General features: G+C 41.7%; 1 protein-coding gene across 1 annotated transcript in view; it reads right to left on the bottom strand.

Annotated features, from left to right (window-relative positions):
* Positions 1 to 9869, bottom strand: part of nectin3b (nectin cell adhesion molecule 3b) — a 43774-nt gene extending 33905 nt beyond the window's left edge. Inside the window, exon 1 of the mRNA XM_036524886.1 lies at positions 9760 to 9869. Within this exon, the coding sequence (XP_036380779.1) occupies positions 9760 to 9853 (94 nt within the window). The 5' untranslated portion in view covers positions 9854 to 9869. The remainder of the gene's footprint in view (positions 1 to 9759) is intronic.
* Positions 9870 to 17648: the final 7779 nt, after the last annotated feature.

Below are 17648 nucleotides of genomic sequence, written 5' to 3'. Positions count from 1 at the left end.
CATTTCTGTCCTTCCCCTCTGACGGAGCAGTTCTACGTGTTCTTTCTTTGTATCAAGCCTGCAGGTCTTGAGTTCTGAAACTACTTTTAATTACTTTACTGCCTCCAAACATTCTTTTGGCTGCCCCCCCCCCAACCCCACCCCACATTATTTTAAGCAATGTGCTTAAAATACATTGCTGAGGCTCAAAATGTGTTGCCTCTTACAAATTACGCTGCTGTGCATTCAAATGAGCATGCTCTTCTTTCAGAGCCGCACGCCCACAGTCCCACGTGACGCGTATGACGTATATAATGTTTTTTTTTAATGTTAGGAGCCCTCTTAACTGTGGTGTGCTGCATGCCATGCTTAACAGCAAGAGGAGGTGTGTAGATCTCTGGTGTGAGACACGGACTGACACGCTCCCCTCTTCATGGGCCGTTTTCTCTGGTCCCCAGGACTGCAGAGGCGAAGGTCAGAGCAGCCCCTGACAGCACAAGGACAGAATGCAGCAGCGGCAGAGCCGAGCTTGGCACAGGGACAGGGCGGGACATGATACAATCAAACACATAGTACAGACACGCTCACAGTACAATACAGATATAAAATACATTTTAAACACACATATTGTGCAATACAAAGACAAAATACATGTAAATGGCCTAAACAGTGGAGACAGGCTGAACTTACAAACAGTAATCACAAACCTACTAGGTGTATTGCTAGAATTAATAGTACAATAGACCTACTTAGTCCGATATACTCACACAAAAAAACACACACACAAAAAAAAAAACAATTATAGCACACACAAAAAGCACAGCAAAGGTTCAGTGTAGCACAATGAGATCAGGGAGGTTCAAAACCAGACAGTACAGACAGCTATTTTGTCCATTCCTATCATAAACTCTGACACTAGTACACTACACACGTGGACACAAAACGCGACACTAGTACACTACACACATGGACACAAAACGCAGGCAACACATATTACCCTAGCATAACACAGCATGAACACGAGGAAGGAGGAATAGTCACCTCATTTAAAAGCACTACTTCAGAGTGAGTGGAGAGAATCGGGCAGAGAGCAGGCTAGCAAGGTGGGAGTGGGGGGGCTCATCTGCCCATGAGGAAGGGTGACACCACAAGGTTAGGTGTTACCGAGTCACCGCATCACGGCACGCCTCATAAACGGACACACTTGTGTAACTTTTCCCAGCGTTGCTATAGTGTTGCACAACTGCAGAGCATTGTGCTGAGATGTGGGCGTTCGTTTAAAATAACCTGCTCTCTTATCGCTGTGTGACACGCAGCGAGACCACGGTGTGAAGACGGAGATAAAAATAACACGTGGACATTTAGGTAAATAATAATGGCAGCTTCCCTACTAGAGAGCAAATACACCACTCCACTTACAAACAGACTTCATCCTCTATAACACTGGAAATTACAGTCAGCTGGCTTGCAATGATGCATTTCCAATTTTGTTTTTAATGCAAGGGGGGGGGCAATTGTTTCTTGCACGCACGTACGCACACACACACACACACACACACACACACACACACACACACACACACACACACACACACACACACACAGAAACTCAATTCTTGAGACTTGTACGCCCAGTTGGTGGGTCAGTGTATGGATTAGCCCAAACGGTCCGCTTGCTCACAATTAAAGACAGAAAAGCTAATAGGATTAATGAGGAAACATTCTGTGGGGTGATTGAAGTTCACCCCATCACAAAAAGGAGGCAAAGAGAGGACACACTGCAAAAACACCCGCTAAATCCCTCCCACAGCACAGTCGAATCAAAGCTTTCATTGTTGTCATCTTCAAATTTGCCTCTAACATATCTGCATGTCTTTATACATATTTATACATATTGCTTCACCGGTTCACCTGTCAACTACATTCAAGATGAATCCAGAGCCCTTCCTTTTTACACCTTTATATTAGACTTTACAGCTGTCCTGGTCACAGTGTCCATGATCTGCTACACTTACTATAGCACAATGAACGGCTGCATGACCCTGCTTCCGGAGCATAGGGTTTTTAAAACAAGCCACCATGTGGATGCGGGGGAAGGGGAGGGCTTAACCTCACTTCAAAAGGAATCACTTAGTATTGTACCCACTCCTGTTATCCCCAAGGCAACCTAATCTCAGTGCCTAGTTGCCCTTGTGACTGTCATTTTACAGAACACCAAATCTGAACTCAGCTCAACAAGAACACAAAACGCAGGTAAGGTGACTTCATCTCCTTCTTATAGAGACACTACACTAACAAGTGATCTTTTAGTGGAATTGGGAATAAGACCCACTGCACCTCAGTTGTATTCCATTCTGCATATTGCATACTGCCTCCTCTGTCACCACATGACTTTCTTCCAGCTACATCGCCACTTAGCTTGGTCACATCGCTTGCTCATTTCTGTACTATTTCTTCTGCGATGGAAAAAGGTGCAACAGTACTTGATGGACCAATGCACAGACCCACCCAAAAAACCCTTGCTGGCCGGTATCATGCCGTCTACATACACTGCCCCATGTACCACGATAAATGTGACACCCCTCGGCCAAGTTACATCCCACACAACCACGCAGACAGTTTTAAATGCCAGGAACTGTAGTTCAGTGGTGACTAATTACAAATGTCACTGTGCATTTATATTTCCAAATAATTCTAGCAATGACCTAATCCCCCCCACAAACACACACACACACACACACACACCACGCCCAACAAAACTTTGTATTTTTTCACTTAAAAGATTTAGACATCTTTGTGGTTCCCCATTCATTTACCAACCATTCTGTGGTCCATAAGCAGTCGCTAAGAGGACCAGCCATTGTAGCAGTAAACAGTAAAACAATGCACACTGGAAGCACAAATGCTCATCCTATATCTAATCATATTAGCGAAGCAGTGAGTGGCCCGTGACAAGACAACAGAAAGGTTGAGGTATGAAAGCACAGGGCTTCTCCACATCCCTACCAGCTTCCTACAGGACAGCTGGATCAGTTTGTGTCTTGTGGCTTGCTAGAGGTGTCAAAAGCCACTTTCTCAGTTGATTCAGTACAAGACGACTGGAAAGAATAAACAACATTCTAGCTGAGATCCCGCCTAGCCTCTCCACTCTACACTCCTCTTAAACATATGGGAATGAAGCAAACACTTTCAGTAACTAAGGTCTTTTCATCCGACTTTGGAACTGTTCCCTCGTCTTAATCTTTGGAAGCTGCGGGCAGACAGCTGTTCCAAAATCCTTCTGAAACGCACTTTCAAGAGTAGCTAACTAGCTAATGTTATTTTACAAATCTATAAAATGAATGACTGGAGTGAAATTTGGCCTCAGTTTACAGCCCATACCATGCAGATTCACCAATCATTATGTGGACCTATGAATGGGTTATGATGCAGGAGTCAGAACCATTATCTTACTCACTATGTAGCTAGCTAGACAATTAGCCTTTGCTGTTGATTTATGCAAGTGCTTAACTAACTAGCCAACTAACTATCAATACTTCTTCTACCTCATAAAATGGCTTGTGCAGTGGTTTATTTTGTTCAATTACTTGCATCACCTAGCTAGCTACGGGTCACTTTTTACCTATAATAAAGTGTGAAGTCTTAAGTGTGAAATGCAAGTGAAATCTTCATTCTAACTGTAGTTGATTTGCTCCTTCTTTGACAAGTTGCTAGGTGGTTACCTAACTAAAGAACTCTCATCATTTTTATCAACAGGTCCAACAGTGAAAGGTATAACTATAAGACAGCTCAATCAGAGGCTTACAGGAACATTTAGTGGTGGTACTTCCATTCTTTTATATTATTCCGTGCATTAATCTACAATAACAATCACATGCTGAGGTAGCCGGCAGAGGACGTTTTCTCTATCAGCCCCATCATGCCTTTCAGAGGGACAGAAACAGACAGAGGAGACTTATTCCAGCACTCATAAAAGAAACCAGCAGAGCCTCAAAAAAGCTAATTCATTTTGCTTTCACAAACGCAACTGAATGCTGTCTCCTAACATACATCTCTTCAGTGGTAAATCTGACCTTGTGAATGACATGACATGTAAGGAGTACTTTCATAGCAAATCACATCAGCATCTGTAGACTTTATTACTATGGAGAAAAACAGCAAACAATCTTCACCTTGACCTCGTTTGTAGGTAATACCACTAACACCTCAGGTTTGAGCGGACATTCACACTGTTGCAAACCATGTTGTACCTGTACTGTATATCTTGCTCTGTGTAATGGTAAGACCTACAGCCACAATGTCCACTGCCCACTCTTGTGCCGGCTCTTGTGTACATTTTCCAGCAGACACATTATGTTTGCTGCAATGTTGAAGCAACATGGTTGTAATCTTGGTTGTAGCAGCACTGATGCAACCTTGAACTAAACCATCATGTATTGGCAATACATGTACTCTAAAACCGAGCAGTCCATTAGAAAGGAGAATTTCTGTTTCCACAATCATCATAACCATAGTCATTCGATCTATAAACTAGTAAGGAGGGGGGCAGAGCCAAGCAGCAATGATTTAAGTACCGGAAACAAGACAGCGGAGGAGCCAGCAAGTGGATTGAGTTAACCTCACATTAGTCTTCTAATGTTTCAATTCCCCCATCACCCATCAAAGCTTTTACTGACTTCAAGAAAGAGGGAAGAGAGAAAGATAGAAGAGACTGAGTGAGCAAGGGGAATTAAAGAAGAGCAAGCAGATGTTGAAAGAGGGACACTAAGAGATCGATAAATAAATGAGGGGTTTTGAGGGAAAGATGGAGGGAAGCCATTTAGGGCTGGGAAGAGGGAGGTAAGGGGAGTTGCTGACATGTTAGCAACTGAGAGAGGAAGGGGTCTGAGACGCTGAAGGTCAAGGGTACTGACCTCCACACCAGAGGGGGCGTCCGACCTAACCCACCACTGTGATAATCACAACAGGCTGAGGTAGCTGTCAGTTTACAGAGGGCATGGAAAGATCTTACATTTACAAAGACACACACAGAGTGATGGAAGGTAGAAGGTAGATGTGAAAATAAGTATAACAAGTACCATGTTAAAGAAAAATAATCGAATACAGTCCTGGCTGTCAACTGTTTGTGTGTGAGTTATTATGCTTCTAGAACATAACTACAACACTAACCGTAAGAATAGTATTACATGCAAGGTTTATCCCAAGCAAATAATGTAAGTTGGGATGTGGATTTATTTAGTTAACATGTTACAGATGATAAGGATTATCCAGTTTATCTTTTACAAGAGTTTAAATATCCACTACTTCAAATATACTTAGCTTGAAAAGAAATTACTCACAAAATCTTGTTTTTGCAAATACAGTGCTAGGTTACTTTATCAACAGTACGATATGGGAAATATGATAGCATTGTGAGATTGCCAGAAGGATGGAATATTAGCTTCATTGCTCTGATGTGTTTCAAGTCCCTGGATTCCGCTGTGACTTACAACAAAAAATATACTGTTAGCTCAAAAGTAATTTTTAGGCCACTTTCTTTGAGCACATCTAGATTCCTGCTTCACTCTCCCCTTGCCCATAAAATGTATGCTCATCACAACACCCCTCCCAAAAAAAAAAAAAAAAAAAATAGTTTCCCTAAATAACTAGTAGAATGGCCAATCTCACAAAACAATTCAGAGGAGGTCATCTGATCCTCCTAACCTGAAAACAGCCTCTCCCAGGAGGAATTAGGATGAACCTAAACAGGCACAGGTGCATGGCTCCCAACATTGCTGCTACTGGATGCTACAGGAGAGGTAGTGGCAATAGTGTTCTGTCTAAACATAGAATTCTGACTACATTATTTTACCCATTAGTGTGCCTCCTGTGCATTCTGTACATAAAATGCACACAGAACAGTAATCAGGAGCCTTGCTTAGTAACTCTGAATGGCAGGCTGATGTGCAAAAGAGTATTTTTTTAAATGCTTGAGATGATTTGGCTGGGCAATGAGTTGACAACTTTCAAGCCACTGAACCAGTAAACATTTATGAACAAACTATACAGCACACTGATGCAAAAAATTGTATTCAGGTTTAGCCCATTCTGCCTTAACCCTCATTGGTCACATATTTTACTTTCTCCATCCTTCCATCTCTTGCAATAATGCAAAAGCATGTATGGATCAACAGTGTAGTTGCTGAATTAATAATGGAAAGGCAGAAGTTTTCCAGTACAGATATAGTACTGCTGTGGAGACAAAATCATCTAAATTTAAAGAGAAGATACAAATTCTTGAATCGAATATTTACAAACACATGTTCATAAAGCACCACTGCATTGTCCAGCCTCTTGGCCAACAACTCTATCACGCATCTAGTGCTGCAGGTGTAATTTAAAGCAATGGAAGTGATGTACTAAAGATACGTCATGGCTATTTCTTATGGTCACACAACACGATCTCATTTGATCTGAAGACTTAATAGTCAAATGGCCTAACCCAGTGTTTCTCAACCCTCTCCTGGAGTACCCCCTGCCCTGCATGTTTTAGATCTCTCCCTGCTCCAACACAGCTGATTCAAATGATCAGTTTCTTATTAAGCAGCTTCAGGAGTTCATAATGAGTTGATCATTTGAATCAGCTGTGTTGGAGTAGGGAGAGATCTAAAACATGCAGGGCAGGGGGTACTCCAGGAGAAGGTTGAGAAACACTGGCCTAACCTAAGGATATAGGATGCTTACCTGAAGTCTCAGTTTTAATACCAAATAAATGCTATTACAGTTTCCTGGGGCAAAACACATTGGTATGGTGACAATATTTATGCAAAGTTCATGGTTATGAAATTATGACCCCAAACTCCAGAAACAGAGTAGTACTTCAGAACATTTGCTCTTGGTGGGCAATGAGTGAGTAAACAAGGAGACCAAGAAGCATACCAGAGGTAATCCCCCTTTTCTCGTGTGGTATTTTAACTGTTTTTCTTATGCTGTGTCCAGGCCATCCCTGCTGCCGCTGTCAGTCATTACTGGCAGCTAATGACTGTGCCTGGGCTACCTGAGGGAGGGGGCCTTGCGACCCGACATGACAAAAGGTCTCGTGATGAAGTGTCTGTTTGTGAGCGTGTCTGGGTGTGTGTGCAAGTCATCATTAAGGTGGCCAGGGAAGCACATAGAGAGATTACCCTGCCTGCGGCAAATGATGACACTACTGTAGTCACCCTTTACCTTTACTTGCAGTTATCATATCGCAAATGTACAATCTTATCTGTTCTCAGAAGAGTGTAATGAGCATAATGATGAAACCAGTCGTGGACATACTAATGTCATGGATTTTTTTTTTTTTTTGAAAGGGGTGGGTGGTGTAGTTTTTAAATTAGCGCACAGTAGGCAGCATTCCGTGAATACAGGCAGAAAGCAAAATCTATCAAAGTGCACTGCACATTAAAATGATGAGAAGTTTTGCCAAGATCTGCTTCCTGTTCAAATACTGCCGAAATTCAATAACCACTCCTGTTAGGAAAACTTTATCTAATGGAAAGAAAAGATTTGTTTACACATTAGGCAATGTGGCACAGAGACAGAGCGCTCATTGTTTCCTTTTCTTTAACATAATAAACGAGACCCTGTGTGAGAATATAATGTGAAACAATAGAGGAATTCACAAGAGTTCATCAGAGTTTAGCCAATCTATCGGACAGGCTCACTCTGAGTGGCCCCGAGCGCTATCTCGTCGCAAAGTTCGGAATTAAAATGGATCACGTTCCTGAATGAAACATTAATTTGGAGGATAAGAAAAGATAGGATAAGATAACATAGTACTTTATTAATCCAAAAGGGAAAGCAGCTCGAGAAGAGGGGCTGTATGTAAACACGAGTTGGAAAGGCACTAAACACTTATAAATATTTTACATCAAAATGTTCACATTTATCATAGAGACGTACCCAGCAGTGTTTTAAAAGAAAGGGTTTCGAACACTTCTTTTGTCGTTCTATTTGTCTTGGAGTGCCACCATTACCTTAACGACCACATTGTGCATTTTCACTCTGTTGTCGCCCCATCACGTCTCCCTTCTTCCCACTAGCCCCACATCCATTTTTATAAACAGCTGTCCCTCGAAACAGCAACTGTTTCAACACGGTCTACCGCCGAACATCAAAACGGCCAGGCGCGACAGGTGCCTCCACGGTCACAATCTAAACCCGTCACGCTGCGTTCTTTTTCGCCTTTCATCACCAGGCCACCGTTTAAAAGACCTTCCGTGGCCATTTGTAAGAATGCTTTTTTAATAAGTGTAATTCGTACTGAGATAATTTAAGGAAAAATGGTAATTTAATAAATTCAATGCGTTCAGTATCGTACTAATTAGTATGGACTTATGAAACGAACGCAACCAACGTAATTAAATCAGCGCAGAACCACAAATGGAATAAGCATGTGTCGTCTTGAAGGCATTTAATAAGTGTTAAAGACGTCGATTTCCCTAAAAAATAAATAAATACCTTGAGACGTATTCTTCAGTCAGTAAATCCAGACCAGCCATGTAACACTGAAAACACTGTAGTAATGAAGATAGTTATAGTTACGGTTCATATAAATGCGTCGCCTTTTGCTTTGCCAAGATATAAATACTATCAAATATCTGTCGGGTTTGCGTGTAAAATTACAGGGCACTCATTCTATACACAGCTGTTGGGAAACAGCCGTACCAACATTTACACCCACTCCGAGCACAAAGTAATTGATTCTAATTTGGGCTGTGAAAATACCATAATTGAAAAGTTATTTTAATGGCCCAAATCAGAAACAATTAGCTAGCTACTGGTGGGACAAGGGACTGCCATGAAATAATGAACCACTAATGAGACAGTATTACAAAGAGATTAGATGTAAAATAGATTAGCCGAGCAATAAGACTCAGAGATAACTGGCTCGCTGGCTAATTAACTTTTAAGAGGTAGCATATTAACTATGCAACACCGTGTATTGATATTGTATTTTCTGTCGATGGTAAATGCTTATCGAAGCAACGTCTTGACTTCTACCGGTCACCTGGAAACTAGCAAGCCGAAATACAAGCAAAGCTCGGCTGCTGGTTTGATAACGAACCAAAGTAGTACAATTCAGACAGCCGTCGTTCTGGAGTTAACTAACTTGGCATTTGCGTTTCCGAAGGACCACCTAGCGTTAGCTTGCCGGCTAGTGAACTATCCAGCTCTATACATGTGCCGCGTTTCAGGGGGAATGCAAACTAGCTAAAACAATCCATGTCTGTAACTGTTTTCTATGTCCGTGCGCCTTTGTACTGAGTAGTAGCGTGAACGATTGTCTGCGAACTGGTACCAGAAAGTCGGCCTTTTCAACTGCTCTCAGTGCCTACTTTCTGCGCGAATAACGTTTCCATGGCAGCTACAGGTCACCCCATCAACAGGATCATTCCAGCACACACACATACATATCTGATCACGCTTAATATCAAATCCGGCCTTAGCCATGTAACGTTATATCAATCAGGGACGGCAGAATCATAAAATACACCCCGTCAAGTTAACAAACATGCTTTGCAATCTGTAACGGTTTAAAGTCTCTCAGAAATACTAGAACCCCCTACGAAGACTGCAAATAACTTTTCAGCTTTCTGCTAGCTATGTATGACATTTACCGACGTATCCGCTAGCTATGCATCACCCCGCAAGGTCTGCGTCTCAAACACACTCGCTCAACACGCAACTCCAGCGGCGTTATCTCTGTGAACTTCTTAGGAGGTGATCTTGCCGAACAAGTAGAAGGATTTTACGTACCTGTCACATTGATCAACATACTAAAAACGACGGCTTTCAGTCCCAGGAGAAGCGGATAATTCCCGTGGCAATGAAGTGACATTCTCCCCGCCATGATTTCCACACGCCAAGTCGTTCGTTTTCGCTGTAAAGTCTGGTGCCTCCTCAGCAACTACTCCATAGGGACCCAGTTGCGTTTGGACCGTACCACTACTAGGGTAAAAATGGGGGGGTGGTTGGCACACCTGACTGTCATAATACTGTCACAGACCGATAAAACAATGTCAACCGTCACCTGAGAAATCATTCATTTGTCTTTACTGAATAATTTTACGTTTGTACCATGTGTATACAGCACTATAGCTAAAGACTTCGTGACTTCCATCGAACAGCTAAACTGAATAGGTACATTTTTCTTGTTGGTTTGTCTGGAATCCAGGATGTCTGTTACCTCACTCCACAGTTTGCTGTCCTCGAGGATGAGAGAGTCTGAGGGGTAATGGGCGTGCATCGGGTGCCTCTTATTTGAAATTAATGATTTTCATTTTCTTACGAGCATTACATTTAGCTAGCTGGCTACATAATTTAATTGGGGGTACAGTAGTTGTATAACTGTAATGTTTGGGTGTCATTCGCCATTCTTCAGGTTGCATACAAGAGGAGATGAATGGGATACAAACAATTTGGCTGCAGAGCACTGGTATGGCACAGTTAGCACAGGTGAGGGCGATCAATCGAGTGTTAACCTGTTAACTACCATTATGAATTTAAAAAGTAAACGATTCTACTCTATGTACTATTTCACATCTCATCACTATAGAAAATCAAAGCCCTTTCCTGATTTAATGTTTGAGTATTTAAAGTATTCCATTCATAAATCCAAAATGCTTACTTGTAAGGTTTACTCTGTTACCTCTCCTAAATGAGCTGTTTACTCTCAGTAACTGTAAAGCATGGCTCCCTTAAGTAGTGTTACAGGCAACGACATCCTCCTCTCCAGTATAAATCACAGCAGAGGTTACATGGTTTGGGTTTAGAGGAATGTGACATATTCACCGTTTTTACATTTTTTTTTACATTTTTTGTTTTGCCCCTCACCTTCATATTGTGTGAGTATAGGGAGAGGGGTCTACACTTGCAATTGGTTGGAAACTGGTCAAGGAGCCAAATATCTTTATAACACTGAAATAAGAATTCCAGTTCTGTTACCAAAGTTCCCTTGCTAAACAGTGAGCATGAAGACACATGAAATTAGTAAGTAGTACATTTTAGTTTTACATCTTATTGCCACAGCATGCCAACTCTGTGGCATAAATGTGAAGGTTGTAGAGAAGTCAAACAGTGATATAATGCTTTGCAAAGTAAATATTCACTCTGATCTACCAGTAATTGTGTGGTCTACTACTCCTCTGTTACAAAGGAGTAGCCAAGTTTAGTCCCTAACACTGACTTATAATGTTGACCTTGCTCAGCAGATTGTCCCCAGATTTACCCAATGTCATCTTGGTGCCTCATGGGAAAAAAAATCCTGATTTGTACGTGGGAATGTACAAATTGGTCATAATGGGACCAGTGGAATCCCAGGTCTCCTGTTGTGCAAGTAAGAAAACAGTAACTTTCACTGCCTCCTCTCAAGCTAGGACAAAAGAGTGTTTGCTACATAAACACGTTGGATTTTGTTTGTCCATTTCCTCATGCGCATTCCTTCTGTGCAACAAATACCAACAAGTACTATGGTGACAGTGCTACACGAATACATAACAGCTCTTTACACTTTATATGTCCATCCGAAAATAGTGTTTTGGAAACATTCTGGCACGCTTGCAGTTACAATGTGGGGCAGAGGTTCACTAACCACACTCTAAAGAGGTGCTCCAATGAATAAGCAAAGAATACCTGATATATTGGTCTGAGTCTACTTGCAGGTATATATTACAGAGAAATTTTATATGACTCTCCCATAATGTGTTTCCCCAAGCAGCACGGGAGAGAAGCATATTCAGCTCAATGTTTAAATAGTGTATTTCTGCTTCACGAAAATAAGTCACAAAAAAGAACATTACTCCCATATGGAACATAGTTAAATTATATAATTCATCCCCCAAAACGTACTTTGAACACTAATGAGAAAAGATAATCCATGGCTATAAAATGGCATTCAAATTTAAGTGAGGACAACATGGAGGTGCTGGCAAGTTTGCTATGCATTAAAGCAGATTACAATGTCCATTTTACTTTCAAAGACCCTTTCAGATCCCAACAATCCCAACAAAGCTGGTTCAAAACAATTCATCTCAATTCATTCATTTCAAGGGGAAAATGCATAATATTTTAATGAAAATTTCAACATACAAAAATTATACACGACAACAACTTTTGGCATGTGGATCTATGTCCAGAACTAGTCACTAGTTGTACGCCAACTGTTTGGTGCATTCTCCCCACATGTAGCTGGGGACCTGCTATTGGTGGTTGCTAATTTTTAGGCAAAATTTTTAGCCCCCCCCCCAAACACACACACACTAATCCTTCTCAAACACCCCCCATGAGCAGCCCTAATCCACTGCAGCCAATCTGTTCACCCGCTGCCACTCCTTATCAGTCATATTTGTCCATTAACTGGGGCACACACACATGATAATGAGCTAATCCCAGCCAGCAGCAATTGTGGAAAGCATCCATTTGTACCTCTGTGGAGTGGGAATCAAACCGGGTCAGCATTTTTGTTTTTGTCATGAGTCTTGGCTGCCTGCTCACTCTGTCACCTCACTCAAAGAGTGGGGTTTGTAAGAGGCAGGGGAGTAAGGGGCTGTGCATGAGCTGTGCTCTCACCTTCTGTGGCAGAACTTAACATGAGAGCTTCACACACAGCCTCTCTGTCTCACACTCCAAATGTAAGATCTCAATATTGGACTTCTGAACACAGTTTTTCTCAGTTGATTACATAATGAAACTTAAAATGAGAGACACAATCAAAAAGTAGAGGGTCTTACATTTTACAAAACTACACATTCTTTCCAGTTGTTTTCACACAAATTGCAGTGTCATACATATATTTACAAAACCCAGTAAGTGTCTTTTAATTTAAGGTTTATTTGAATGTGGAAAAGCAGGTAGAGTAGCTTTGATATCGTACTGCATTTTTATCTGTCAGTCTTCCATCCATATTTAGAACAGGAAAAACTTCTGTGGCAGCTGACATTTTTTCTTGAAACAGCAGGAAATGCAGCTGATGACATGGTCATTTCGAAGAATGCCATCTGTTAAAAAAACATTTAGTAAATTTATTCAGGGTGAGAGGCCAGTGATCCAAATACTGACCATCTCAGTTTAGCAAGTATTGACTCTTCCAATAAAGGTCAAGTGGATGAAAATAAAACGAGTGGACAGCGTCCTGTGTAGAAGAAACACTTCAGGGCACTGATAGGTTATTCACTACTGTTTTTATAATACAAACATGTATGCTTTTATAATGGTTAGGTAACTATAATGGAGTATTCTAATCTTGATATTGTCATTTTTCAGATGGTACTGAAGCTTGTTTCCAATTTTATATCTGCTATGTATGTGAATGAGGCTGTAATCAGTGGAACTGTAAATTGTATCTTTGAATGAAATTTCATTGTGCCATTCCCAATCTCCCTGTTCAGTATTGGGGAACACAATAAAGAGTGCCACCGTTGCTAGGAATGTTGTAGTTTCCTGGAATGCCATCATATACCCCTATAATTGTAATAATATGGATGAGTGTTTTGAAGCAATGGCCAGTGTTAGCTTTGCCATTAGTAATTTTGATGTGGGTATATATTTCAGTATTTTAAGCCTCTCTGCATTTTGTAAGGAAGTGTTGCAAACCCCAAAAATGTTGTAGGTCTTTTGTAACTCTCTGAAACCCAAGGGAATACTTGCATCTGGCCCTACATGTGTGCTTTACAATACCAACATGCACTCATTATGCATCATGCACTCATGACATAACTGGACTCAACCACTGCAGTCCCCTGACCCTGAAAGACAAAAAGCCATGACTTTGGAGATACTGATCCTGGCTACTGTGGAGCAGCACTCCATGACCTCAGACTGCTTGAAAGGATAAGCCCTCATTCATCTGAGCTTTAGTGTCCCTGCCACCCCTCACAAAGATCAGTCTCCTGTAGATTTGCACTAGTACTCTCATTCTATCACTTCCTTGGTGAGACCTCTCATTTTTCTCTCTTTATGATTATTATTGTCAATATTCTATTCCTGTTCTATTTTCAAGTCTGACCTTCTCATTTCTGTTCTGTCTTTATCTCACGTAGTCCTACCACCTGTCCATTTCCGATTTCTCTTCCCTGCACTGTATTTTTTCTGTCTCTTCTTCCACAGCCCTTGCCTCATCAACTTGACTGTACTGCTTACTGTACCCTAATCTATCTATACTGCCACTCAAATTTCAGCTCTGCCTTCTCTGAGAACATAGTTATGCATTGCTATTTTGCAGGATGGTTTCTGTCTATTGTCCCACATGCAAAGTCAGGACTGAAGGAAGCAGCAGACTTCTGCCTTACAAGCCAAAATGAGATGTATATTTCTCTGAGCATTCAGTTTGTGGTCATTTGAACTTGTGTGTGCCAGTGTTATTCATTTGCTTAAAATTAAATGGTAGCTTTGAAGTTAATGACAATATCCTCATGATTCTGTTCTGTCATGAAAAATGTATTAAGGTTGAAGTATTTGCAGATACAGCATAAACTCTAACTTAAAACCTTCAATTGTGAGTGACCCAAATACAATAATGCATTGTTTTTCTATGATGCAATTCACCTGTGTCAGTCTACAGCAACAGATTCAGTTATCACTGGTTTTGCAATAAATTGACAGACCAAACACAATGTAATGCAAAACGGACCACAGGACTTTTATTGTGACAAGTATGCATTGCCCATAGCAATGGAGCTGAACAAAAAAGAAAGCAAAAAAGAAAACAAAAACTCCATTTGGAGCCTACCTGCACCTCCCCCAGTCCCTCTCTCTATCACTGGGCAGCTAAACTGGTCCCCAGAGCAGCAACCAAATCCAAGTCAGCAGGCAAAAACTCAGGCAAAACAGGATCCAGGAGCAAACACAAATGCAGTTTCTTATACAAACATTTCTCAGTACACAGATTCAATTGTCAGCTCAGTCAAAACAATACCCACTCCCCCCCCCATACTTTCTTTCCCCCTTCTACAGTACTTCACACCCAATGAGACATTGAGGAGCCTTAAATAAGCCAGCGGAGAGTTCATTGGCAACAGGTGTGTGGCTGTGGGCTGGCTGGAAGATGTGTCAGGCAATGGAGCCACTCTGCAGGCATATAGTTCCCTTCCACTACCACTCCCCTGGTCCTGCTACACTGGGTATAAGCTTATGCTCCTCCCATGGAGCTTTAACCGAGCAGTGTCTACCCAGGCTCCTGAAATATTTAAACCTGTTCCACAGAGACTCCCCCACAGCTCCAATCCAATCATACTCAATTGTGATACTGTGACGCAGGGCAGCTCCGTGTAGTTTCATTCTAATTACTAGGACATGTAAATATCCAATACAGCAGAAGAAGAAAAATCAAATTCACATGCCATCTCTCCTTCTCCATGATGGGAAGACACTGAGGGTTTTGTTAATGCATCAAGTAGGATTAATACAATTTCATTTTTGTTGAACACCAAAAATCAATCTGTGGAAAATAAGCCAAAGTAATAAGTCATTAATTAAATGCAAATGTTTTCTATATCTTTTGGTCATAGTACTGCCCTTTCCTTCATCTAAAGAAAACAAAATCCAAAACTGGAACTGAAGATCAGTTTTGAGTCTAAAGTCATTGAACTGTGGTCTGTCTGGCGGAGTCTGGTTTGATCAGGCAAGAGTAGAGGGTTGGGTTTGTTTCTGATCAGCAGAGTGAGTCGGGTTTGTTTGATTCTTCAACTGCTGGAGAGAAAGACAGGTTTGTTTATGACTGGTTGAGAGAGTCAGGCAGACTCGTGGAGAGAGAATTGGTTTTGTTTCAGACCAGCAGAGAGGGTTTGTTTCAGGTTTGCAAAAAAAAAAAAAAAATTACTGGGAGAGGGTAGAACAGTCCACCCCTGATATGCCTTACCTCTTTCCTTGTAGTCCCTCCCCTAACCATACCATAAAGAGCTGTCACCATGTGATCACACCTGCAGTGCACTGTCGCACATCAAGGAAATAGAGCAAAAATGTGGCAACAACACCCCAAGAAACCTTTTTTTTTTTTTTTTACCCCCGTGAAGGTAATCTATTTCTTGTGTATTCAGAGCCCCCCCCGGTTGTTGTTCCACTCATGGTGGAATGCTCAAGGGGGTCTGAAGTGCTCTCCAAAGTGAGGGGGGGAGGGGTGCGCTACAAAGGCATGGAGGATGGCGGTAGGTTTGTGAAACGGGTGTTTGGGCATGCAGCGAGCAACTGCAAGTTGATGAGGGAGGTTCTCCTGGAGGTATGATGAGCAACTGTAAATTGCCAAGCAACAATCTCAGCAAGCAACAGCAAATGTCAATACGTTGCAGCTGCAGCTCTTTGATAGAAACCATGTCTGGTTTTACCAATTACCCTGTCTGGTGGGGAGCTGCTTGATGGCAGAGTAGAGTAGTACCTGTGTAGAGACAGGTTCCCCCTCTCCCTCATTGTGTATCTCCATTTCTGTCTCTCTGGCACTTTAGTTTTTCAGTTTCAGTTTGCCTTATTAGCAACAGAAATAGACATGGGTCTCCAAAGCACATACAGGTTAAAGAGAACTTGTGATAGTGTCAGTCTGTCTCTCTCTAAAGGTAGAGGCAGTACTGTCAAAGAGACCTCCTGCTGAGCTGTACTACATGTGGATCTCAGATAGAGGGTCCCTAGCTTCCCATTATGCTTTGTTCTCACTGCCTCAGGGTTCTACACCACTCAGTACAGTGGTGCTTGTGCTTGTCTGAGAGATGCGAAAGGCCTAAAATTAAGAGAAAAGAAGAACCCAGAAAAATGGAGGGAGAGTAAAAAAAGAAAACACAAACACCTGGGTAGATGGAATAGGTTTGAATGAAGCTGAGAGGGAAAAACAGGGATGACTTTGTCTTAGTTCCATCTACCCCAAATGCATCATGAGAATTCAGTTTTTACACTGCTGCATACATGTGATCATCTGTTGTGCCTTCATCACCTCACTCACCTTCTCCCTGCAGTTACCAATGTATTAGATTACATTACATTACTGGCATTTAGCAGACACTCTTATCCAAAGCAACTTACATTGGTTACAGGTTTTTACAATATTATCCCTTTATGCAGCTGGATATTTACTGAGGCAGATATGGGTTAAGTACCTCGCCCAAGGGTACAACAGCAGGGCCCCAGTGGGGAATCAAACCAGCAACCTTTCAGTTACAAGGCCTGCTCCTTAACCACTATGCTACACTGCTGCCCAAATGTATGCATTTGTCAGCTTTGTGGACACAGCTAACCTGGGGTACTGAGAATTTGTTGAGAATGCATGATGTATGACTATACTTATTGAGAATGTATAATTACCGTTAGTGAGGGAGTTCTCGGGCAGCTGACACTAGGATGGAGTAGTGTCATTGGTTACTGTCCCATCTCTTCTACTGTCAAAATGGCATTGATGTTGTTATTATATTTACTTTATCAAATGATATAGCCCAGACCAGCTATACTGCCTACTCACTAGCTTTATGTGATGACACACACACACACAGCTCCGGGGCTTGATGTCACCCCTGCCTTGGGAGGGTGTTTTTGCTGGCAGACAGATGATGAGCAAATTGACTCATCTGAGCTGAAAGCATGCTAATTGTTTCTAGAGTTTACTTTTTTTCCTTTAATGACACTAATTGGCTATTTGATGAGCTCCTATGGTGCTCTTCCATGCAAAACTA

The sequence above is a fragment of the Megalops cyprinoides genome, chromosome 3 (genome assembly GCF_013368585.1).
Source record: "Megalops cyprinoides isolate fMegCyp1 chromosome 3, fMegCyp1.pri, whole genome shotgun sequence".
Taxonomy (NCBI): Eukaryota; Metazoa; Chordata; class Actinopteri; order Elopiformes; family Megalopidae; genus Megalops; species Megalops cyprinoides.
The sequence above is the reverse complement of the archived record's forward strand: the minus strand, read 5'-3'. Positions and strand labels throughout refer to the sequence as shown.